Source organism: Pezoporus occidentalis, unplaced genomic scaffold, assembly GCF_034315485.1.
Source record: "Pezoporus occidentalis ecotype Australia unplaced genomic scaffold, CSIRO_AGI_Poc_V1 ctg51, whole genome shotgun sequence".
Lineage (NCBI taxonomy): Eukaryota > Metazoa > Chordata > Aves > Psittaciformes > Psittacidae > Pezoporus > Pezoporus occidentalis.
The window spans coordinates 2102395-2125752 of record NW_026915847.1 but is presented as its reverse complement, the minus strand read 5'-3'; the positions used below and the strand labels follow the sequence as shown (position 1 = coordinate 2125752).

The 23358-nt window shown below is 40.9% G+C and overlaps 1 protein-coding gene across 2 annotated transcripts in view; it reads left to right on the top strand.

The window, feature by feature from the left end:
* Window positions 1-23358, top strand: part of SLC7A11 (solute carrier family 7 member 11) — a 68071-nt gene that overhangs the window by 5881 nt on the left and 38832 nt on the right. Inside the window, exons 3-8 of one of the 2 annotated variants that reach the window (XM_062637208.1) lie at window positions 3676-3901; window positions 5316-5442; window positions 9496-9611; window positions 17329-17454; window positions 19667-19766; window positions 22886-22930. In XM_062637208.1, the coding sequence (XP_062493192.1) occupies window positions 3676-3901; window positions 5316-5442; window positions 9496-9611; window positions 17329-17454; window positions 19667-19766; window positions 22886-22930 (740 nt within the window). Of the gene's footprint in view, window positions 1-2754; window positions 3902-5315; window positions 5443-9495; window positions 9612-17328; window positions 17455-19666; window positions 19767-22885; window positions 22931-23358 lie in introns of those variants that run through there. The other variant, XM_062637207.1, reaches the window with a different exon arrangement.

Here is a 23358-nt window from a genome sequence, read left to right as displayed (position 1 = left end):
ATTTCAGGTGCTTCACTTTGCTCTGTGTGTGTTGTAGTGTTCCCATAAAGGGGAATGCTGTGTGTGTGTGTTTTGTAGCACTCCCCAGGGGAAATATCAAAACTGTATCTTCTTTGGAATCAGAGATTCATCTGTGTCCCAGGTATGTGGCACAATCTCTACTAATATGAAAAACAGGGGTGCCCCCATGTCAGGTATATTCATCCTGTGAAACACTGTAGTATCGTTGTTTCCCTGTGATGCTTGAGTATTTCATTTGCTGGAGTAGTGCAGTGCAGGCTCCAAAAAATTATGTTATACACACTGTGAAAGGTCCCAGCAATGCAGCCAGTCCTGGTTGACGGGGAGCTGACCCCTTCAAGCTAGTGGTTTAGCTGTTTGCTAAGAGTATGAGAGTAGGAGGACTTAGAAGCTAATGAGAATTTCAGTTTGAAACAGACAGTGGATGGTTCAGTGGATGGTGAGATTCAAAATGGAACCATTTCACAGTTATGATCTCAGTTATGTTTTAAAATGTTTGGGAGAAAATGTCTATGGATTTGGAAAAGAAAACCCCACCAGCTAGAGAGAAATAATAAAAAGTTGTGCACAATGCTAGCTGCCATTAAAGGCTGGATGTTTCTCTTCATTGTTTCAAATAATTTCATCAATCTAGAGAAAATTGCTACTTATATCTTTTTGGTGTGTTTTCAGAGTGGATTTTTATGGAAGAACAGGACTGTGCTGAGTCTTGGACAGGTTAAGCCCATTGCTTTCAGAGGAGCTCTCTGAAAAGTCACAGAGCATTTTATGTTACTGTTGCATAGTGATAAACAGTCCTTGCTTTGTGATGAATAATTCAAATGAAAGCGGCTGTTGCGCTGCAAAAAAACAGAACAGATTTTGTGAGTATGCTGTATAATGGGGGACAGCAAACAGTGGTGGCCCTTTTCCAGTTTTGTGCCCTCCTCAGGAATAGATTCAACTGATAGAGAATTCTATAAATTTCCAGAATAAAACAAATAATCCCCCAACACCAAGAAGTATTCCCTATCCTGGGTAGAAGTAAGGCTGGAACTCAAAGGAAAAAAAGTGCCTTTCTTTCTTTGTTTATTCTTAGGGGTTAGTGTTGAGAAGCAGTGTAACAGTACTCACCAGGAAGGCTACAAATAGTGTGACCGCTGGCAAGCTGCCAGTATTTAGGAAAAAGAGCTTTCTGCATCCAGCTTTCCTTAGTTCCCAACTTAGAAATTTCACTGGGATTTTCACATGGTCCTAAGCTTTGCATGTGTGTTATCCCTATACCACAGAAGAAGCAAGCACCCTTTTCCTTTCATGGGAGAGCATTAATAGCTATGTCCAAAGGCAAACATACATTCTTCTGGTGAGTGGACAAATGAAATTTGAAAACCATTATACTGTCCAGTGTTTGTACTGAATAGCTGAATTACTGGGAGCTGCCTCAGGATCATCTGGGAGGTTACTTAGCTTTTGGTTTGATCTTGGACCCATCTTCCTATGTAAATAGTGTAAGCATTAGGTAAGAATGATTAAAGTATTAGATATTGTAAGATGTCATGTGTTTCTTCATTAAACAGCCTTTGAAAATTAAAACAGAAGTCATCAGCCCAAACAGAGTTCTGTGGTTAATGTTTTTTTCCTGTTTTGATTTCATCTAGTTATTCCCTTCAGGCATTTATAATCTTATTGGGGGGCAGCCTATGAAATGTACTACCAGGGGAAAACAATTCTTCATAGCACACCACCTACTTGTGGGTTTTCATGTAACTGCTGCTGTGAAAACTGGCTTGGTTTGGACTCTGGGGTGACCAGAGGAGGTCCTGCCCATGGTCAGTCACCTGCAGCACCTGCTGGAGGGGCAATTGCTTCCCCAAAAGGTTGGGCACATGGGGCAGCGACAATGGGAGTGTGAGCTGTGCAGAGAAGTGAGGGATCAGCAGATACAGGGAGAAGTAGGATGTACTCAGAAAATAGACAAGCGCTACCTGTATGCAGTCAAAACCTGTAATCACTTTGATTTCTACTTGTGTGCATTTAAACCAGATAAGCTTTTTTTTTATGACTTCTTTTATCTCAGTGCAAATTACTAAGGGTGAATTATGACTGCAAATAGGAGGCTTTAAAAACACTGAAGGTTTACAGCTGCAGAGTGTTGATATTCCAGGATCTCTTTCTCACATAAGTTTGAAAGCACTGTAGTGCTCTGAGCTTGGTGCCTGCTTTTGAAATGATAAAATGTTTTAACTGTGATTCCCCCCACCTTAATCCTAGGTCCCAATTAAGCAGTAAGAGCAGTAACTGCAGTAATAATTTCTCTTTGCACTGATCTAATCTGAAGTCACGAGCAGCTGCAGTATTTATGCTACGAAGGATTTTTCCCCTTTGGCATATATTGCACAGGCTGTCCCTTGATTCAGTTACAAGTGCTTGAAGGCTATTGATTTTTACTCTGTTTTATGAGAACTCTCCTTTTTAATTTCTCAGGTTTGAATTTGATTGATCAGGTCATGTGATAAAAGTATTTATGCATCTGATTACCTGTTTATCTGGTCAGAGAAGAACTAGGTCTAACACAAAACCCACTTTCTGCTTCTTGAGCTGCAGGAGATCAGGAGCTCTGGGGTATTCTCCCCCTCCTCCTGCCAGATCACACTCATGAGGTGGCTGTAAACATGAATATTTCTGAAGGGGAAGTGTCGTAGAGGCATTGCTTACTGACATCCTAGAAACACACAGCATGCATAGAAATTACTGTACCACGGAAATAACCCCGGGTGTTCATTAGGCTGATTTGGGTGTGTTGCTAGGCAACTCGGGGCAACAAGGGGGATTTTATGTATTCTTTTGGTAGGTACAGGTCTCTGTAGAGATTTCCAGGTAAGTAACAGAGCCGTGGGAGAAGCTGATCAGCTGCCACACCAGAAGTTAAGTCCTACAAACTTAACTTTCAAGAGGAGTTTTTCCAAGGAAGAAATTGGATTAGACCCAGAGATGACGTACCCTGTTTGATTTCTTTTCTCCTTGCACTCTGACCAGCTTTGTGTTTAGGCAGGCTTTTGTTTCTGGCTCCGAGTTGCTTTAAAAACATTTGGGAGTGTGTCTCGGGGTGTTAAGGGTGATGTGCTTAGCTTGATTGGCGCGGCTTGCTTGGGAGTGCTTTGTTCTTCCCACCACCCTCAGGTCAGTTGTGCAACATGCCCCTGCTGCTCAAAAAGAAAAAAGGAAAAAAAAAAAAAGAGAAATGCTGAGTAATGCCAGAGGTTTCTCAAATGGCTGATGCAAACCTGGAGAATTTACATCATCATTCAGCTGGAGTAACTTGGTATGACAAGAGCTTAAATACAAGTCCATGCGGAAGCTGAGCTGGTTCCCAATGATAGGGCAGTACCAGCTCGCAGTGTGAAAGTGCAGGTGTTCCTGAGCAGTGCTCTGATTGCAGTAAAAGCTCAAATACACTTCAGGAGCGCTCTACCTGTGTGTAGGAGCAGCTGGAAAGATAAGAGAGGGCAGAGGAAGAGACCAAGTGGTTGGCTACACAGAGGTGGTGGTGGGGGGGAAGTCTTGAGTTTCTGCTGAAAACTTTTTTCTCTGTGCTTGCTGTCCGTGTGCTGGTGGCACTGTAGCATGTATAGGAAGGCTGCTGTAACCACGGTCTCTAATGGAAGCTACTTTCAGGGGCAAGCTAATGGCAGGTTGCCCTCTATGGACAGCGAACAGCCAGCCCAGGAGGGAAAAGTTGTGCTGAAGAAGAAAGTGACACTTTTGAGAGGGATATCCATCATAATTGGCACTATCATTGGAGCTGGCATCTTCATCTCTCCCAAAGGCATCCTGAAGAACACGGGCAGTGTGGGCATGTCCTTGACTGTCTGGACAGTGTGTGGTATCCTCTCGCTCTTCGGTAAGTCCCTTAAAAGTTTCTAATTAGTCCAGAGGGGAGCTGGTGGATTATTGCTATTATTTGTCTGATTTTGTCATTGGATGTCAAGGTACAGAGTGGAGTTTAAGGACCAATAGGGCTACAGAAGGCTTTTTGCTGTGTGATAGGTTGTGTGGAGGGCGCAGAGGTATGCAACTGCTGTCCCACCAGTGTCTGGTCAGTCAAGTTGGAAGCATAAATACTTGATTGGGGTCCCTAAAGGAACAGGAAAAGTAAATGTCCAGTTTATGCCATGCATCATGATGTATGTAGAGTGAGTTTTTTTATGGATGGCCCCCAGCAGCTGGGGATGGGGGTCACTCCACTCGAACACCACGTGAATGTTTAGCCATCTAAATTTAGTTCCCTGGAGGCTAGAGCAAGGTCTGAGGGGAATAATTCCCTCTGGAACTAAGCTGTATAGGCATACAAAGGAACAAAATAGTAATAACACTAATAACCCCTCTTGCCAGTCTTTACTTCACTCCTTCCTCGTGATGTTGCTTTGACAATTTGAGCTGCAAAAAACAACGTAATGGAAACAAATTTGTAATGCAAGTTTTTTTTGCTGGCCTGCGTACCGTGACAGGCCAGCAGTTATCGTATTTTACTAATTTTGTGTACTTTTGAAGAGTGTTAAATTCTGAAGAATGCCAGTTTATTTGTTCTGTACACAAAGCCTCCATTCAGAGTGGTAAACTGCACCTTTGACTCAGTGGGACAGAGGGGTTCACTGACCTACTTAATGAGCTAATCTTAAGGAGGCTGAAGAACTAGCAGGAATATTTGCTTTATTTAAAACGTAAATGACTTGTTTTCTGGCAGGAGGTAAAGAGGGCAAAGACTGGCTAACATGTGTCTGCTCAAAAGCTAGAACATGCAAATGCCGCCCTGTGTAAATTGGCTCTGATCTTAAAAGAAACATGGGCTGTTTGCGAGCTAAGCCCACCTGAATCAGACGGACTGAGTTTAGAACCCGTAGGTCACATGTTAAATGTATTGTACAATGTGCAGTGTAACCTGTTGATCATTATTTGATAACAAGCAAATGTGTTAGAAGGCTTTCACTTAGCGGTGGCTGGGTGGGGAGCTGGGGTAGCTGGCATGACACAGCATTTTATTGTCCCTCTTCATGAGATGTGTATGAGTAATGAAACGTCTTGATAGCAAACAGTTCCTCCAGTGGCTTTTCACCCGAGTGTAACTAGATACATGTACTGTTTGGTTAACTGCAAGCCTAGCTGAATGAATTAAAACTTACCTAATTGCCTGAAAACAGTTATTAAAATATATTTAAAGTAGTTGTGATACCACAGCAGCTCTGTTGTTTTGTTTATAAAAGTTTTGAAAGGTATTTCTGGATATCTCTTGTGATGCCAAAGTTTAATTCTCACAGGTGCCCTCTGCTATGCTGAATTAGGAACGTGCATTAAGAAATCTGGTGGTCACTATACTTATATCCTGGAGGCCTTTGGCCCCTTACCTGCTTTTGTGAGAGTCTGGGTTGAGTTACTCATCATTCGGTAAGTTTATTGTGGTTTTTCTGTGGTTTTTTTTTTGTTTTTTTTTTTTTGTTTTTCTGACAGCAACACACTTTTCAATCCTAAAGAAAAATCTCCACTCTGTGGTGGGCAAAACAAGTCAAATATACCTTGATCAGTGAGCTGTGTTCTTTTAGTATGGTTACTTCAGATAACACAACAACACTATTTTGCTTGTCAGGATTGAAACAGTCAAGGAGATGTGCATGTATGGGGGAGAAAAAAATGATTGAAAGAAAACTGCCTGCCACACAAATTCAGCTACTTGCATTAATTTTTCTAAGCTTACTGTATCCATTAATGTCAAAAGTAATGCCGATATCTGTGTCTATATGTCTTATAGTGGAAGAGGGAAGTCACCTTTACGTTTTCTCAGTCTTGCCACTGGCTTTTGGAGCAGTTGCTTTTGTCTGTGGATACAGGAATAACTCCTGGTGAGGCTATTGCCCAGTAGTTTTCAGATTTGGGGCGCTACGTGTTCTTCATATGACAGTTCAGGTCCCCATTTTTTTGGTTTTGTGGGATGTTGGAAAGCTTAAATCCTGATGACTATGAAAAGCACTAACTGGCCAGATAAGGCAGTGTTAATTCTTTACATATCTAGCATTCAAAGTATTGTTTTGGTATGAAGGCCTGTGACTCCTGCAGCTCTTGACACTGTATAGGTGAATTACAATATGAAGATGCCAAATCATGTCAAATATATTTTTGTAATTTAAATGGATCTTTGCAGCAAACTCAAATATGCCCCTTCTTTTTTTTTTTTTTTTTTTTATGGTATCACTGAAGCTGGAGGGCTTGTTACAGGTAGAACAGGGGCAACTCACTTATAAAACAACTTTGGGAATGCTCCAGTCCTGCCTCAGGCTAGTTAGCACTCCTTTCCCCTCTCTTCCGCAATCAGCAAATTAGTCACAGAAGTGCACGCCTCATTTCAAATCACGACTATGTTTACATAATATCAACAAGTTCTAGCATAGATTTGAGTTTAAAAGCACTGACAGTGCTGAGTCATTATGAATCCAAGGATCTTTATCTTGTTTCCGGAGGAAGTAATCTTGTATGTCAGATGGTCCCTTACATCCTCACCCCCAAAAGTAAACTTTGCATTAACTCTGTAACTTCCATCAAATGTGATGAAAGAGCAGATGTCTTAACCCTATTAACTTCTTGACAAAAGGAAAACCAGACAGGGAGCAGATCTATTTTTAAACTGTGAGAATCACAGTGCTGTGATCGTATCTATACCATTACACATCCCAGGATCAAGAAAAGAGTCTGAAATATCCCCCTCTTAACCTGCACCTTGCTAGGCAGGCAGACCTTATGAACGTAGGCACAAACACCAACAAGAAACCAGGTTTCATAAATTCCTCTCCTTGCAAAATTATTGCTTTTTTACATATGACAGTGTCCCAGGAATGTCACAAAAACACTCTTAGTCACCATGATCTGCCCCACACCCAGTAAATAATCATCTTGCGTTGGAAGGAATGTCACTGAATTCTTTAATCATCAAATGTGAGAGGTAGCAAGCGAGGTGGACTTGTTAAAACTTGTGATGATCAGAGCAGCGCTGCTGATGCTCTGTGTAGGGTTTAATATGTGACTCCTGCATTGGTAAACTAATTGGCTGCTACTATCAAAGAAGTTAAGGACTAATACGTATCTAGTTTTTTTTTTTCAATAGATGAAGTTGCACAGACACTTCTCAGCTAAGCTGTTTTTAACTCTGAAAGATCACAGGATTATCACACCCACAGGCTGGCAAAGAAGCCCCAACCAGACTCAGCATATCCTGCTCTCATATATCTTTTCAGCCACTATTTTACAGTCTAGGGCGCACTTAAACTGCTCACATACTGATTAAACTGTGCCAGAATTACCTGCAGTTTAGGTGTACCTTATACTGTGCTCCTCCTCATCCAGTACAAGTAGGAATTTTTTTCTCCCCAAAAGTCAGGTTGCAGGTATATTACGTGCCTAAAAAAAAAACCAAATAAAAAATAAAAAAATAAGAGGCTAGCTTTCAAACAAGTGAATAAGACTATGTGAATGCATTGGCTGTAGTGATTACCTGTAGTTGTTGCTACATATAGGCTGGGTAGAGGAAGCTGCCAAGCGACTGACTCACTTGTGGTATGTGCTGGGGCACTATACCTGCTCCTTAGCTGATGTTTTTTGTGCTCCTTGCCTTTCAAAGAAAGCTGCTGTTGTCCTTCCTGTCCACTCCTGAACTCACAGTAATTAGGGGGCTGCTGGCCTGTCCGTAGGATTGTGATCAAAAGGAAAATGTCCCATTCCTTCAACTTCCACCTCCCCTGGCTGACTAAGCTGCCAGCAACATCTCCCCTCAAACATGTGCATGCGAGAGACACAGCTATGAGAAGTATAATTTAGGAACTATGTTTTTAAAAACATAGTGGTGTGGATAAGAGCGACTGCCTCTTCAAAAAGGCCTGTCTTAAGATGAGAAGGAAAAATCCAATTTCTGGAAAGAGGAGCTGGGACTGAGGGGAAAAAAGCCTGGGAAAGCTCCAAAGATCTGATCTTTCGTCTGATCTAGGACACTTCAAACTACTTTTGGCAGCCTGAAGTGTTGAAAAGCTGGAAGTAAGCCTGGTGATCTTATGTAAATTAAAAATACTGCACCCAGGTAAAGTCATAAAATGTCTGTGTAAATCAAACACAGAGGACATTTGGTCCCTGAGCAAAGGCAAAAATTGCTAAGCCAGCTGCTGGCCAGTGAGAGCAGCCGTCCTCATGCGTGGGGGATGCACAAGCCACAGCCCTGATTTGTCCATACAGAAACTTTCAGAGGAAGAAACTTCTGGTTTTTACTGCTCTGCAGTTTGGTTCAATGCAATGTGTGACATTTGGGTTGAGTCATAACACTAAGAAAGTCGGTTCTGTTTCAAGGGCAAAACTCTTCTGTGGAAAATTCCTTTATTGTCTGATGGAGAATAATAACTCCTCTGCAGAATTTTTACACTGTTTCATAGCATATTTAGCAATGATATTTCTATTCTAATTCTTTAAGGTGAGGCATTATTTTATTAAATGCTCTGGATCTTTTTTTCCACAATCAATTTGCATGGACTCTTGTTTAACACAAAAATCCTTTAAGGCAGAATCGTATTGCCTTTTGTCCTTATTGTGTGTGTGATGAAGCACAGAAGCCACCAGCTGTTGTGAGAAGGGTGAAAGTGTCCTCCCAAACCAAACGTGAACAGGTCACTGGACCTGTTATATGCAGACAATGCCTGATCTGAGACACAGGATAATTTGTTGTTAATTGTGCCAGTGCTAAGGCTTCTGGCAGACCTTTAGCTCATCTCAAAGAGAAAGGCTGTATGAACATTGTGTATTTCAAATTTGTAAAGGCAACAACTGCATGCCTTCACATTTCTCTCATGGTAGGTGCCTTCTGTGCTTCAAGGAATTTTGATTTCACTTGTAGTGCTAGGAAGTTGTCAGTCAATAAAAGAAACAAATTCTGTTTGCATTTTAGGAAATATCATTTTCATTCATTTGTTGCATGGTCTCAGATTTTAATAACAGCTTTGAGTAGGTTTGAGATACTTATTTCAATATAGCAGAATTCTCAGCTTGATTGAAATTAATTTGCTTGTGTCTGAGGGGTGGTGAGATATAACTGGCCACTAAAATTCACTCCTCAATGACTTTTACTTGGAGTTTTGCCCATGTAATCTAATTTTGGCCTTGTTCACTTTGAGCAAGTGAATGAAGGTTTCTCTTGATACCTTTCTTTTCTGTTTATGGCTGCTTTACAGCATGGAATTTGCAAGAATAATCCTGGTAAGAAGTGCTGCTGTCAAGATCAGAACAGCTGAGCAAAACTAAATTGCTTATGGTTCCCTGATACATTCAGAGATCACAGTACATGACAGCAGGTTACTAGCACCCACCAATATTAAGTATGATTCACAGCTCTGTGATAATAAAGCACGATCCCATAAGGATATTATCTATTGTGGATTAACTTTGTGATTTTTCTTCTTGTTGTTACTCTAGCCCTGCTGCCACAGCAGTGATATCATTGGCCTTTGGACGTTACATTTTAGAACCTTTCTTTATGCAGTGTGAAATCCCAGAACTTGCAATTAAACTTATTACAGCTGTTGGCATCAGTAAGTATCTAATTTTAGTTTAAGGGAAGGGTAAAGAAGATATAAACTGGGGGAGGGGGAAGTAATTGAACACTGAACAGTTACTTGTTTTGTACGAATCATTACAGAAGGGCTGTGTGTCCAATGTCAAGGGCATTGGTGTGACTTTTTGCCTGGGTATGTGTGTTTGTGAACATACACAGTAGTAAAGAGAATAGCAGCCTTTATTAATGGCAGGCAAAATCTATTGCCAAGGCTGGTCCTGTTGCCACTTGAATTAATGGCAGAACTCTCATTACTTTTGTGTAAGCAATTTCAGTCCCTAAGAGATGGTGAGCCAGTGCCAGAGATGTGGAAGAATGACTGCCTGATTTTAAGCGCTTTGCTCTACCTCTGCTTTAGGAGGCAATTGAGTGCCAAGTATAATGCCAATGAAGAAATGTAGTTCTCTGGAGTGGAGCACAGGCAACAGGAGATCATCATCCCTAGTGCCACTCTGTCCTTCATAGCAATAAAACTTATTGGGGCACTTGCAGTTTGGAAAGCAGAAACCCAACTGATGACTTTGGGAGAAGGGTGTGAAGATTGGTGAAAATGCATATCTGTTACAAGCAGCTCATCTTACTCTTGCTGACTTTGAAATTAGTGTGAAAAGGACTCTGTAGGGCTAGAGACAATCAATAATTTCCAGTGGAAGGATGCAGGCTACCCTGAGACCAGGAACTTTACAGTGTACCTGGGCTGGTGTGGGTATGAAACAAGAAAGCACAAATCATGATGCAAATGGGACTCTGCAGCACTTTGTCTTTAGCACTAGAGGCTTTTTTCGTGTTCTGTCTGGTCCCTGGTTATGATGCTCCTTGCACAAGTGTGCACACATTTGTATTCAACTGTGTTGGGAGAAGAGTGATGAGTAGACCTGAGTAATTAGTAAGGGATTGTTTCTTTCAATTTGGTCAGTGCACATCTCAGAAACGAAAGGACCGGAAAAAGGAATTAAGACATGCAAAATGATCGAAGGCACACAGGAGACCCCTTCAGTTTTCCACAATAATAGGTTCAGATGCCTTTTTCTTTCTTTGGGGTAGGGAGTTCAATTGACATTGAAATTTCCAGTCTCCAGGTTACGGTGGTTTTTTTTTGTAGGCACTCTCTTGACAAGAGTTCCCTTCTGCCCAGAGTGTTAAAAAATCATTATGTGACCACATTTCTTTCTAACTTAATTATGCACACACTATAGGTTTCATAGGAATAATTGAATTAAGAGCTTAAATTTTGAGGTCAATGACTTTTTATAGCTACATCTGTCTAAAATATTTCAGTGCAAGATAAGGGTGAAACAGATGTTCAGTAACTTCAAGATCACTGAGACAGAAGGAATTTTAAGTGAGGACTCCATCAAAGCATTTTGTTAAGTGCATGTGATTCAAGCACAATAAGTGAACAATTCAAAATAGGTTTTTATTGCTTTTAATTTAATTGAAAATCTGTGTGATGAGCCAGGGCATTGCAAAGTAATTAAACAAAGAAGTAGCACTGGGTGGGGAGGGGGTGGGTGGGCAGCAGTGCCGGGGAGGGGGTGGAGTTAAACTGAAATAATTAGAGCATAAAGGGAGAGAGGAGTTCAGGGCAGAGTGCTTCTATGGTGAGCGCAGGTCTGCACAGCGCAGGTAGGATGAGGTGTCATGTCACTGAAAGAAGGGATTCTTTATACAAAGTTTGTAGCAATGAATGGGACAGCACTCAGGAAGAAAGTGGCATGTCAGAGGCTTGATCTTTATTTGCAGTATGCTCTACAGTGGACTTTCATTTGTAGTAGTTTTTGATTATATGCTGCACTCAAGCTCAGGGATCCCAGAACACATGACTGTTACTCTCATAGGGTAAGAATTAGTTGCTGTGGTGGTAATCATAGAATCATAGAATAGTTAAGGTTGGAAAGGACCTTAAGATCATCTAGTTCCAGCCCCCCTGCCATGGGCAGGGACACCTCACACTAAACCATGGCACCCAAGGCTCTGTCCAACCTGGTCTTGAACACTGCCAGGGATGGAGCATTCACAGCCTCCCTGGGCACCCCACTCCAGTGTCTCACCACCCTTACAGTAAAGAACTTCCTTTAATTAAGGTGGTGTTGAGCTGAGCAGACACATTGGAGCCCTGAATAATCCAGTTTAATGGTGCCAAAGGTAGTCTTTGCTTCCATTGAAAATTTTAAGTTAATCAGGAAGTGAACTGCCTTTTGTCTTCTTATCATCTCCTGGTCCCTTTTCCCTCTTGTACCTCATGACAGAGTGTTCATTGCATATCCGTCTTTACTGCATGAGGGAAAGGTAGTGGGAAGCAACATTAAACTCTGTCCTTGGGTGAGACTTTGTTCTGTAGTTTTTACCTTGTCATTTCTGATCATACTAGAAAGGGCATGAAGAGATTCTGAAAAATCTCCAGGTGATCTCCTGCCGCCCCAACACAATTAGTGTATCTAAAAGATTTCTGAGAGATCTTTGTTTAACCTGGTCTTAAAACCTCCAGCACGGATGTTTCTAAAACCTCATCTAATATTGTGGCTTGATTTTTTTTTTTTTCCTGTCCTTGTCACAAGACATCTTTCCCCCTGCCCCTTCCTTTTCTGCAATTTAATCCTATTACTAAAAGGTTACCCAAGATGGATGCAACCAGAATTGTGATGGAGAATGGCAAATGCTGTTGCTCCTCTGCAAGCTGCAAACAAGTACTTCTCATGGAGGGGCTACAGCCTGTTCTGATCCCCACCACTCCACCTCAGTGTCTCTAGGAACAATGGTGCTGCAGAGAAGATGTAGCTCAGATGAGACCTAAAATGGAACTTCTGGAGAGGGTAACCTTTAAAAACCCCCTCATTCTTGGTTTTGTATTTATAGGAAAAAAAGTATGCACTGGGCACAAAGATCTCCTCAAAATCATCTCTGTTCTGAGGAATTTCGAACAATCTTTATTCTGTTCCACAGTATGATGCTTGGGGTTTTGTGGTTTTTGTTTTTTTTTTTTTTTTTAAATATAATTATTAAACCAACCAGGCAAAACGTCCAGGCATTTCAGGGGCTTGGTAGAGAGAAGGATGCTTGTGTGGAGGTTCTCTGCAGATACCCCAACTTTCTGAATCTCTGAAGCAAAGGCTGCCTGTTTTTTTCAAACTTGGAGATTGCTTTTATTCACTTGGTATTTCTCAAGTGTATCTCTGCAAGGAAAAAAGCCTAGGCAAATGCTGGATATGGATATCTTGGTCAGTACTGGAGAGAAGAGCAGACAGCTCAGAGATATCTAATTACTACAATTTTTATGAAAATAAGTGGCCAGGTAGAAGAGAGAGAACCTGGATGCCCCCAGCGTAAGGAAGGAGAGCTGAAGAAAATACAAGCAGGAGGAGAGACCTTTTAAATGCCAGCTTTGCTTGAGTTGGACACAACAGCCCCAGAACACAAAGCAGCAGGGATAATGTCCATGTTTGTTCTGATGCTGAAGATGGTCTGTTTAGAAGAAAGAGTTAAAAATTCATTTTTCTGTTTATGTGAAAGCTGCTAGATTGCATATTTATTGTTTCTTACAATGAAGAAACATCCTATCATGATTGCAAAGCATGGTGGTAGACAGTGCAAAACCTCCCTATTCGTATATTGCTTTATCTGTATCTTTCAATTCTTCTGCAAATGGCAAACTTAAATATATTGGTAACAGGAAGGGATAAATTATACTGTGCAAAGGTATTGAACTGTACTATCAATATGTAACCTGAATAGATAAGCAATCTTAACTATTCTAATCTTTTCTCTATATCAGAAAGCAGATAAACAGGTTTCAGCTATTAAAATTTGAGACAACTTGCACGTATTTTTAAGGTTTTAATATTCATGTGTATTTTGGGCATTTTACACTACAACAATATAAAATACACCCCCCCCCCCTTTTTTTTTTGGAGGTCTGCCAAAACCCCTCAAATATAAGGCTGTTAAAAACTATGGCTGTTAGAGGCAGTGTTATGCTTGAAAACAAAGGTCAGCTGTATACATCTATCAGTGCTTGCTGGCAAATACTCCAGCCCAAAGCTTTATTGGCATAAATTTGGTGTGTATGTGAGTCTATAGTTAGTTGCTTTTTTTTCTCCCTGTCATGGCCAATGTTGCTCTCTACTGCTGACAGTTTTCAGACAAGCAGTTCAAATTAAGACATCTCTTGGCTTGCAGGGATAGCAAAACCTGCTCTGGTGGGTGCTCTTGTGCCTCCTGTGACTGTTTTAGTTGACACATTAGGATCTGCAAATTGAGGGTATTTTTTTTTTGCTATGTGTGAATGTCTAGATCCTAAAAGCCTGACAAGTGAGGGGAGGGCAGTTACCTTGGTTTCCTGCTGAGGCAGTGGCACATATAGTCTTGAAAAGTAGGCCAGAATGTAATGCCTACTGTTAGTTCTCCCATTAGATTTTTTTTTTTTTATCCAGCTATAGCTGTGGCTGTGTGGAGAAAAGGGATTATGAAAAGCAATACGTTTCTTGTTACTATTGTGTTTGATTGTTCATGAACTCCATTTTATTTTCCCTTCATATTCTGATCGGTCAGGATTCATTTTGCTTTTAGTTAAGTGTTTAGTTTAAGGTAATTGTCTATGCTCCCCATAGTGGAGATAGAGGGGAAGAGATGCTTCCTGAAGACAACTCTTGAGACGGGCATCTGGAAGAGTTGTTATTCATCCTCTGGAGGTAACTGTATCCTCATTGGGGGTGCAGTCATGCTAGATGCTTGACTTCTAGTTAGCAAAGTTAGACATGAGTCCTCCTTTCACTGTCCTTTTGTCTGGGGAGTTTCTGCTTCCTTCTGATCTTTGATGTGATTCTGTATCACAGTGTCTGCAATCAGTTTCTTGAAGTATCTCCATAAGGCCCTATTCATAGAAGTGATGTGCTCAATAATGACTACAGTCCCAAGATACAGTTTCCTTCTTGAATCCTGGCACAGCTGTCGTATTCTTTTCCTGGTCTTTAGCAGCTTTCTTCATGACTCTTCTGTTTCCTTTTGCTATCCAGTTGCTAATACAACCAGTATGGCGCTGATACATGATAACAATATAAGCCCTATATCCTTCTATGTCTGTTGTGCGCATACAGCTGCTAAGACTAAATAAGTAGGCTGTAAATTCCTGTAGCCTATTAAGTCCAATAAAATGAAATTCCCCAAAATACCAAATCAGTCTTAACTCTTATGAGAACTTGAGTCCTGGCCCTGCAACCTGAACCTGAACAAATATTTGTGTAGTTGTCCAAAGGACTTACTCTGACAGAGGACCATCAAAACTAATGGCATGTGCGCTGGACTGTGCAGGTGTAGGGTCCCTTCAGCTTCCCAATTAAATGAAGGTCCTTGCGGTATCCATTTTGCTTTCACTATTTCATTAGAAAGCCTCAGATGAAATATTTGGCTGGCTTGAGCTCACAGTTGGGAATGGAGAAGTTTTAACACTGCTTGTGATCGGACCCAGCCTGCATTTGTTATTTTCAAGCTAGTGCAGCTCTCCAACAGATCTGGGGCTGTGATTGCCAGCAAGGAAGGTTCTGAGTTTCTGTGTGAGTTGACCTTAGTGTTTATACTAGTTTGCTATGCAGTGACATTCTTGTATGTGTATCAGAAAGGTGAAACAGATGCATTAGAAAACCATGAGGGGGGCTCTCTGCAGGGAGGCTGCTCATGCTACCTATTCTGACCTGTGTAAAGTAACAGACAGCTGCAGTCAGCTTGAACTCTGAATAAGCTGGATGTCAATATCTTGATACTTTCTTACACATTAAACTCTTCCTTGATATTTTCTTGTGGCCTGGTCTCTGACTGGGCTTCGTCTTCTGGGAAAGAGGTATGATATCCTGAACTTTCTAAGAAATTTGAAATAAGCCAGTGCTTGTTTATGGCATTGGATTGTCTTTATAAGTCCTTCATAAAGAAACACTGTTGGTCTAATGAATATTTTGAATATGTTTTATTGAATATGTTAACCTTCCTGGTAATCAAGCCCTGGGAAAAAAGGAGGAGCCTCAATCAGTGCTAATATTCAGCAGCAACCAAAAGAGATCTTTCAGCATTTAAAAGTGAAGGTACGTCAGGGACAACAGAGTAATGAATCAGGCCCCTGGGATTTTCTGTTTCCTGGCAAGTATAGGTATGCATGGAAGTAATAAAGCAAAAAATAAGTGTTTCTATCTCAAGTGGAACTTTGCAGAAGTCTAACTGATTACTTCATGACTTAGGTAAGAATGCCTTGGTTCCAAAATATGGTGAAATATGGAACTGGAAAAACATTTTGACCTTTAAGATCTTCTTTTGGTGAAAAATTTGCATTAAGTGATGTTGCAAATATATATTGACTTTTGTAAATTGCACATTTGAGAGTGGGGCCATCTCCTCCCAGATAAAAATTCCAGGAAACACTTTCATATTTTTTTCCTGGAATTTTTATTTGATTAAAAATATCTAAAAAATACATTGCAATACAGATTACTTGGAATTTTCTTCCTTTTCCATTAAACTTTTGTTTAAACTGAGAATTTTTTCTGATATGTATGTTTTGGCCTTGCTGGTGAACAGAATCTGTATAAAAGACTTGGGATAAATCAGTGTGGTTTGCTGCCAGAAAGTTTGTACCATGCCAGATTTACAATGCCAGCTCGTACAAACTAGCTCCCAGACTCTGGCAGGAGATAGCAACTCGAGTTTTTATGTGCCCCAGGATGTGTTGATATGGCTCATGATACAGATGAATCAGTGCTCTTGAAAGAGTTTGAAGTATGGGAGAACTCTGGTGAGGAGCTAATTCATTAGCTCCATATGATGGCAAGAAAGAGGAGATAAGTCAGCAGGCTTGTTTGACTATGTTCCCCTTTCCCAACAGCAGAGAGGGAACCGGACTTTTTATCTAGTGAAGTGACTCACATTTTCCATTCTTTAGGTACTTTAAAAAAAACCCATAATGTAAACTCCTCTACTGATTATGTTTTTCCAGGGTAATAGTTTAAATAAGCTAGAATAACTGGCACTCAAATGATAAGACTTACAGTCCTCCTGTCAGTCAGTGCTGTAGTAAAGGCCAGAAGATGCCCTCCCTGACCCGGAAGGAGATGTCAGCCAAGCAGACAGGACGTAAAAGTCCTTCTCACTTCTCTCTCTACGTGTTGCAGACCTGGGCTTTGTTTTCAAAAGTTAAAACTCTCTATTTCTTCACCAATTCCCAGCAAGGATGGGTGTGCTACTTGCACTCTTGCCTTCCTGTATATCTGATGGTACAGCAGTAAGAGAGGAGAAAGCGTGGAAAAGAGGAGCAGAGGTAAATAAGGTAGTGAGTGAGTGACCAATTTATGTGGGGTCTAAATGTGGTGTGAAAGTTTAATATGATCATTAATTGTTACTGTTTTCTGAAAATGCAAATCTCTACTCAAAGTGGCACTGGTACAGAAATCTGGAGTGACAAGGGTTGGGCAATTAGTTTCTTTTATTCAAGGCAGGCCCCTGCCAGCCAGTTGTTTGCCAGCAGGTAACAATTCTGGGTAAATGAAGCTGTAATTTTGTGTGGAGGGAGCCAGCTGAAGCTGAAGGTTATCAGGGTGTGTTGCCTTTAATGCATTAGGATCTAGGCGGTGTATGGCCTCGCTGCTGGTGAAGAATTTTGTGACGATTTCGGCAGCATGACTATTTCTTTCTGATTTTGCTTTTTCCCCTTGCAGCGCTGGTGATGGTCCTGAATAGCACAAGTGTCAGCTGGAGTGCCCGCATACAGATATTTCTTACCTTCTGCAAGCTTGTAGCAATTCTGATAATTATAGTCCCTGGAGTTATCCAGCTAATTAGAGGTATGAAATGAAAAGTAAATGCTTTTAAAGTGCTTTTATCTTTACCCTCCCCAGTCTTTCCCCACCTGCCTCCACCAAATAATGCTTATAGCAGCAAAATCTCTTAATTAGTCTGTGCTTGCTTAAACTGAAGCTTTGTACTGTCATGTAATTGATTTGAAGTGGAACTACACTGGGATGAACTGGTATTTCCTTCAGCATGCCAATGAGTCTATCCAGATCACAGTCATGTTTTAAATAAGCAACAGGATTGCTCTTCTCTGTAATTTGCCTTTGGTGTGAACTTTGTGGCAGGGGCAGGATGGGTTTTAATGACAGATGGGTATATCCCTCCCCAGAGCACCCTCCTCTTTGGGCAGAGTATGTCTCCTTTAACTGGGCTAGTGCCTAGTCTGCTTGGTACTTCAGGAGGCTCAGTACTGGGGAATATATGAAAGAAACAGTATCATGGATGAGGTTCTATCACTTTGGTGATGCAAATTGTGAAGTTAAAGGTGCTGTACTGGCAAGAGAAACTGTAGTCAGAGAGTGCTTTCATGGGCTTCCTGCTTACAAATACTGGATGCTCATGCTGCAGGCACACTTTACTTCTTCCAAGTGAAAAAAAAAAGCATACAGCTAAACGCAATAGTCTGGGGCTAACCCAAGCGTAGGAAAGGAGATCAGAAGTGTTTGGAAGGACAGAATGACTCTACAGACTTTATCAGTGCTGCTGTATAAGCAAGGAGTGTGAAAACACACCTTTGTTCTCCTCAGCAGCGCCCAGCACGAACACAGCTGTGGAGGCCTTCCTTTGGCTCTCTGGAAGGTGTTTGGGTAAAGCCATGCCTGCAGAGAAACTCTTCTCACTGTTTTACGCTCAGCTACCTGAAAAGGCTTTTCCATTAGATCCCTGTCAGCAGCAGCTGTGAGATGGTGAGAGGCCCTAGCTCGCTGTCATTATAATAACGCTAGAAAGTAACTACAGGGAGCCCAAGAAGCCATTCAGCACAGAAGGCCAGAACGGGGAGCACTTTTTAATTAATTGGTGGCAGATTTCATCTAACAAAAAATTATCATGGCTGTTGGCTGTGTCCCTGGGATGCTCTTCTGTGATGCTGTGCAAACCCTCCTGCCTGAGTCAACAGGGCAGAGCTAGGTTCTGCGGTGAGCTCAGCTGCTCGGGGACAGGCGGCTCTCTGTGGTTAGCAATAGACTCTGAAATAAAACTTTTCCTGTGTAGCGCTCCACTGAGTCACTGTTTCTGTTTTCGTGTTTTTCACTTCCTTTCTGGCAGCTGCAATGCCTCTTGCCTTACCTCCTTTCATGTGCAAAATGCCCCTCTGTTCCCATCTGCCCCATTTTTCCTAGACCTTTGAAGCAGGCCAGACCCAGGCTTGGATGAGGTTTGCTACCCTTAAGTAGCTTGGATAGTGTTCCTGACTCCCCACTGGGGTCCTACCTCTGGCTGCAGCTCTTCACTTACCCAAAAAGCCCCTTCTTTGGTGGGAATTTAGACTGAGGGTTCAGTAAAAACTGAGTAAAGGTTAGAGGATTTGACCTATTGTTAATTTAAGTCTGAATGAATTCTGTTTCTTCCTGCTCCTTTTCACTGGAGGATCATTGCTTCTCAGGAAATCTGGGATATTGTAGGGAGGTCTTAGAAACCATACCGGACCTTGTAAGTGAGTAAAAGCACAATGTAAATCTTAAATGTTTGCATTTATAGGTCTGTAATTCTTAGCGTAATATTAACACAATACTAATTATAAAGGGAATTGCTAATCTTTCAGCGGTAGAGATACTGGGTTTATTTACCTTAAAAATGCTCTTTTTTGAGTGAAATATTAGCAGCGTTCCTTCTGATTAAAATGTTAAACAAGCGAGATTTTCCACAGCATAAAACGACAGAGCTCATTCTGCTCTTCCGTGTTGGTATAAGTCACTGCTGGAGATGACAGTGAAGTGAGTGTCATGAAGCTCAGAATGCTTTGAAAAAAGACTAATAGGTCAAATTCTGCTATTGCATGACTTAGTGACACCACAAAACCTTTACAGTCAGTGTCAGCTTACAGCTGCAAGGGTTGGGTCAGAAATTAGGGTCAAGGGTAGAGCTGGAAGTTAATGAACTGCTGGGTGATTGAATGTTGCATGGTGTGATATATTTATTTGTTATAAAGTAGGAGATGACAAAAGAGCTTATTTTTCAATATGGTTCTTGTTGATGCTACAGGAGAAACACAGCACTTTAAAAATGCCTTTGCGGGGAATGATGCCAGTGTTATGGGATTGCCACTTGCTTTCTACTCCGGAATGTATGCCTATTCAGGCTGGTAAGTTGTTGAAACTTGTGAGTATTTATTGTGAAAATAAACACTATATATGCTCTAATGAGGAGATTTATTTATATGAAGAAATGAGCAACATATTCGAACTGCATCATGTAGTAAGGGTGGATCTCACCACTGTTCCATATGCTCAGTAGTTATTCTGCAAGCAGCTCTGCTAGGGAAAGATTTTTCTTCTCCAGTGTGCAGTAAGTAAACATGCTCTGAACATTAAAAAAAATGAAAAACAAACCCTCAGACTTTTATTTCTGTTCTTAAGACCAGGAATAAAGGCAACAAGAAAGGGATGTTTCTAAATTTTCATCAAGTAACTGGATAAAAGGATAAAAGAGATAATGAAGCTTTAATTTTTGTTGAGCAAGAATGTAATTACATGAAAAATAATTCTAGGGACTGTTACAAAGTTGTGTGGACCTCAGCCTTTGCTTTGTAAAAGCAGTATTTGAAGAATGAGAACCATGATAACATCAGTATAGACCACAAAACAAGATAAAATGACAGATTCTTATGCCTTTTGCTCTGGGAGAATTGAACCTCACTTTATAAGAAAAGCAACTGGCTTCTGCAGAAGTCAAGTGCTATTGACTGTAAGCAAATATATGAGAATCTGTCTTCAAGTACCCTACTCAGAACTTTATTTCAAGTTCTTTCCCTCTCCCCACCAAAGTACACAGCAGCTGGTTTGAAAGATACTGCTGCTTTGAATCTGCCTTACGATTTATTCATGCTTAGTGAGGGCTCCACACTACACAGCGCCAACATACTTTTGCAACAGCAGTGTGTGGGGAAAAAAGGACAGCTACAGTGAACAGAGTGGGCTTATTCTGAGGCAGCTTTGTCTGCAGGTCTTCCCTTTCCTTTCCATAGCTTCACAGGCAGCCAAGTCCCTTCATCTTGCATAAAAAGGTGAGGGCAGAGAGATAAGGGATTTATATATTTAATTTGGAGGGACAAGGGACTGAGCATTTGAGTTCTCTGTCTGTCGGTAACTCCCAGATTGCAGGAGTATTATAAACATGCATGCTGAAATACTGAACAGAGCTTTTATGTTAAATGGTGATGGTGGGGGAATCCAAGAGAGTCTAAACCCTTTATCTGTGAGATATAAATATATTACCTATATATATATGAAAGCCTGGTATTTTGAAGCCTCAAGGAAATTGAACTCATTATGCAGACAGTCTCTACCTTCTTCCCTCTCTCTCATATAACTGCCTTTGTTTCTCACGTCCATACATGTGATGGTTTCTCACTTTTAAAACTTTAACCTAACTGTACATTTTTGTATGAAGGGAATTCTAAAAGCACTTTTATATTGTTCATCGCTGAGTTATAGTTTATTTGCTGTAAGATGCTACATTAAAAATACTGTTATTCTGTTTCTTCTTTCCCATTTCTTTTCATTTTCCACCAAACGTTCCAAATCCCTACAATAAAAATAATCTCTGTTTTTCCTTTGCACCATCTGACTTTTATTTCAAGGTTCTTATTTGCTACTTATAAAAGAAATTAGCAGGAAAAGAGCTAATTTGGCTAGTGGTTCTTCCCAGCTGCCTATTTGTCTTTGTCACCAGCTCAAATTGATTGCCTCAGAGCATAGGAGAGCAGACCATTAAGTGGAGTGTCAATACCCTTGCACTAACAGTTTCATGGGGCTAAATCAATCCAATAAGCTGAATGTGAAGGAGTGTTACAAGTGTTGGGGTTATGTCTGAGGATGTAGGCAAAGTTTTATGCATAGCCTATGAGGCTATTAACTTTTAATGACACAGCTTTAAAGAACAAACCAAAGGTGTTATCTCTTATGTATGTGTGGGCTCATCCATGTGAAGAGCAAGTGTAGACTATCTGATATATAAAATGCTAGGTGAAAAAGGACAAGTAGAGAAAAGAATGCAAGGAAGCATGTCTCTGCATCACTGATGCCAGGCTGTCAGGTTACTTCTGTCTAGAACAGGACTAAGGCTAGAAAAAAAGTAGCTGAATGTCTTACTCTTTGAAAGCCATTTCTCCTTTGAACTACCCTAACCTCTTTTTTTTCTGTGCTCTGTGCAATATCAAGTTTAGAAACAAGTACTGGGGTGGTTCTATAAATGCAAATCTAGTTTTTACAGCATTTGGTGCTCAGTCACAAAATCATATTTTTTTCAAAACCACAAGCCAGCGTGAAATTGTTCCGCTAACCCAGATCTGCTCCAAGACCTGTGATGGAGAAAAGATCCACAGACTTTCTGCCAGCTCAGGTACCATCTGTTTATTCACTGTAGCACTCTTGGGTCAGATATCATTTGCCTTCCTGCATAAAAGCAGAAAACCAGCATAAGCACTGTATTGACTGCTCTAATTAGCCAGGATGTGACTTTGTGCCCACACCTGAGCCAGGCACATCTGTATGATCCAGTGATGAGCAGACCTAGTGCTAATAAATGCAGAACAGAGGGTTCAGTGACCTCGAGGCTTACAGTTGCTTTCTATGCAAGGCTGTGCCCATTGAATAGTTCCTATGAATTCCCATACATAGCTATCTCTTGTATGCTGCTGGAATATGACCAGAGAGCAACTTGTACAGGAGGCTGTGTGAGAGCACACAGGATTAGCAGCCTGGGTTTGTGATCGCGTATGACACAGTAGTGTCAAAATACTGGTTTTAGGAGGGTTTCTTTGAGGCCTCATTTGTTTTTATTGTAAATAAGTCCTTGCTGAGTACCTTGCTGAGAATTTTTGCCAATACAACCTGAAACTGTACAAGGCTACAACCACAAATGGAATATGATGCTTTAGGGTATGTGTGTGCGTTTGTGTATAAGATTAGGGTAAACTGTAATATGCCTAGTATGCCAGGGGAAAAAAATAGTTCCACACTGACACTGGAGAGCTTTTGTCTTTTTTTCTACTTTGTTATCTTTTCTAAGAATTCCCTTCCTGGGCATGGGGCTGAGGGAACGTGAAATCTCACACTCTCCTTAACCCAAATCATGGGTCTGCAAAGTCGTCTATAATTGACAGTGGTGTTTAACTAGAGGCATCTTCTTGATTCTTTGGGAAAGAAATACAGAATCAAAATCTACCAAGCCCTTCTAATAGCTTTTATAATTCTTTTCTAGGTTTTACCTCAATTTTGTTACTGAAGAAGTGGAAAACCCTGAGAAGTATGTACCTAATGTTTTTCTTGACTTTTGAGAAATGGTTGTAAATTCAAAATGCTTATGAAATCACTGATCTTCAGAAATTCTGCATTCTGGTCAAGTTGCTTGATTTCCAGCAGATCTGCTATCCATTTGAATTGCAACTGCTTGAAGATTTGCTATTTTCGGCCTGTCATGACCTTGTTATGTATTCTGCTTTTATGTGCACAGAAAGCAGAAAACTAAGTAGATCTCCAGGGCTCTGATTCACCCCCTTAGGATACAAGTAACTATCAGTGGCTCCTTTCAATGGAAGTTACTGGTATCCTGTCAGGGAAATCTTGCTCAAGAAACTTATCTCCTGCAATATTTGGCAGTTTTGCTATGTTTAAATATTAATCAAATACTTAGCTCTACTTGTTTTAAGTGTCTCAGAGTTGCAGGATCTTGAA